Source organism: Acanthamoeba castellanii (genome assembly GCF_000313135.1).
Source record: "Acanthamoeba castellanii str. Neff unplaced genomic scaffold scf7180000084720, whole genome shotgun sequence".
Lineage (NCBI taxonomy): Eukaryota > Discosea > Longamoebia > Acanthamoebidae > Acanthamoeba > Acanthamoeba castellanii.
This window is the reverse complement of record NW_004457674.1, coordinates 17,992-19,476: the sequence shown is the minus strand read 5'-3', so window position 1 is coordinate 19,476 and position 1,485 is coordinate 17,992. Positions and strand designations below refer to the sequence as shown.

Below are 1,485 nucleotides of genomic sequence, written 5' to 3'. Positions count from 1 at the left end.
TGGAACTTGAGGAAGCCATTGCTGAAGTGCTGCAACTTGCCAAGCTTGAGCTCCGCCCAGGGCTGCACCAGATTGTTACACTGGATATGAAGGAACTGACACACCTTTCTGATCACCACACACTGTGTCTCTGCCTGGTTGAGGATAAGATGTTGTGTATTGTCAAAGATGAATCATATCTGGAAAACAAACAATGCATAAACACAAAGTCAAACTACTCCACCACCCTCCCTCTCCTTGATTTTGAAGAATAAAATAGTTTGAATTCCTAAAATTCTTAACCAAAAGAAAAATAAATGCCCTTTTCCTCATTTTTCTCCTCTGCTCCCAAGCATCTGTGGAACTCTGGTTTTTGTGGAAACAAGGGTGGCTGGTAATTCTGAGGGTGCCAGGAGCTGTATGAAGTATTTTCCTTCAGACATAGAAAATGCACTGTTCAGAAGTGGCATTTGAGGAATGCCCTCTCTGTTGACAAAAATTGTTGTGGAAAGTGCTGCACATGCTGGATTTTCTTTCTTCATCCCTTGGTGTCACACAATGGCACAGTGTAAGATGGTACATTTAATGAACATGATCATGTGATCATGTGATCTTGTTAATCATATGATACTGATGTGGCTACAGGTGTACCTGCCAAATCTACATGACATCCACAACACCAACAATCAACATCTCTACTTCAGCAACTGTGTAGAACAGTACTTTGTCACAGTAATTTGCACATGGTCTCACAACAATGTGCACAAGGGCTTTGAGGACCACGCCTACACAAACAACCCCAACAGCACCATTGCTTGCAGCTGACCTGATGGGTCCTGCCACAGAGGAGGAACTTAAAGAACACAATCTCCCTCCAGTACATTCTCTGTGTTATCACTCCTTATGTTTTACTCACACATTAACTTCCTTAGCCACAACATGCAAGGGGCACACAAAGAGAAGGACCAGTCAAGCACACAAATACCAAGAATAATAGGGAACTCTACAAACTTATGCAACAGAACAACACCACGCAGCTGATGGAAGATATACATCACACAATGAGGGGACCCTCATTCAGCAACCCCATGATTGCTGAGAGCGTCCATGTCCTGAGCGAGGCTGGCAAGGTATGCTCACTCACTCTAATGTCATGTCATGTTGCATGTCATGTTGTTCTAATATGTGAATTGCAGATCATGTACCCACCTGTCCCCCAGTGCTGAGCATGTATCAGCCAGGTGACACTCAACTTTGTGTCCCCAACCAATGTGATTGATCCAGGATTGCTACAAGCAGAAAGTGAGCTTGAGTGATGATCAGTTTCGCTATCAACACAGTGACAGACTCAAGCACCCATGCAACTTGAAACGTTTCCAGCAGTGCAAAAGGTACAGCTACAAAGCAATATGATACATTTTGTTTTATTTGAACTTACTTGCATGTAGTTACATGGGGTATAGGGCTACGAGGCCAGAAGGTTGCCAGCTCATCCTTCCAATCTTC

General features: G+C 43.6%; 1 protein-coding gene across 1 annotated transcript; it reads left to right on the top strand.

Annotated features, from left to right (window-relative positions):
• Positions 1-1,040: 1,040 nt before the first annotated feature.
• ACA1_152880 (uncharacterized protein) lies at positions 1,041-1,392 on the top strand (the record flags this gene model as incomplete). The annotated part of the gene is made up of 2 exons (XM_004353565.1): positions 1,041-1,109; positions 1,264-1,392. The coding sequence occupies 2 exons, from the start codon at positions 1,041-1,043 to the stop codon at positions 1,390-1,392; spliced, it is 198 nt and encodes a 65-aa protein (XP_004353617.1).
• Between the last annotated feature and the right edge of the window lie 93 nt (positions 1,393-1,485).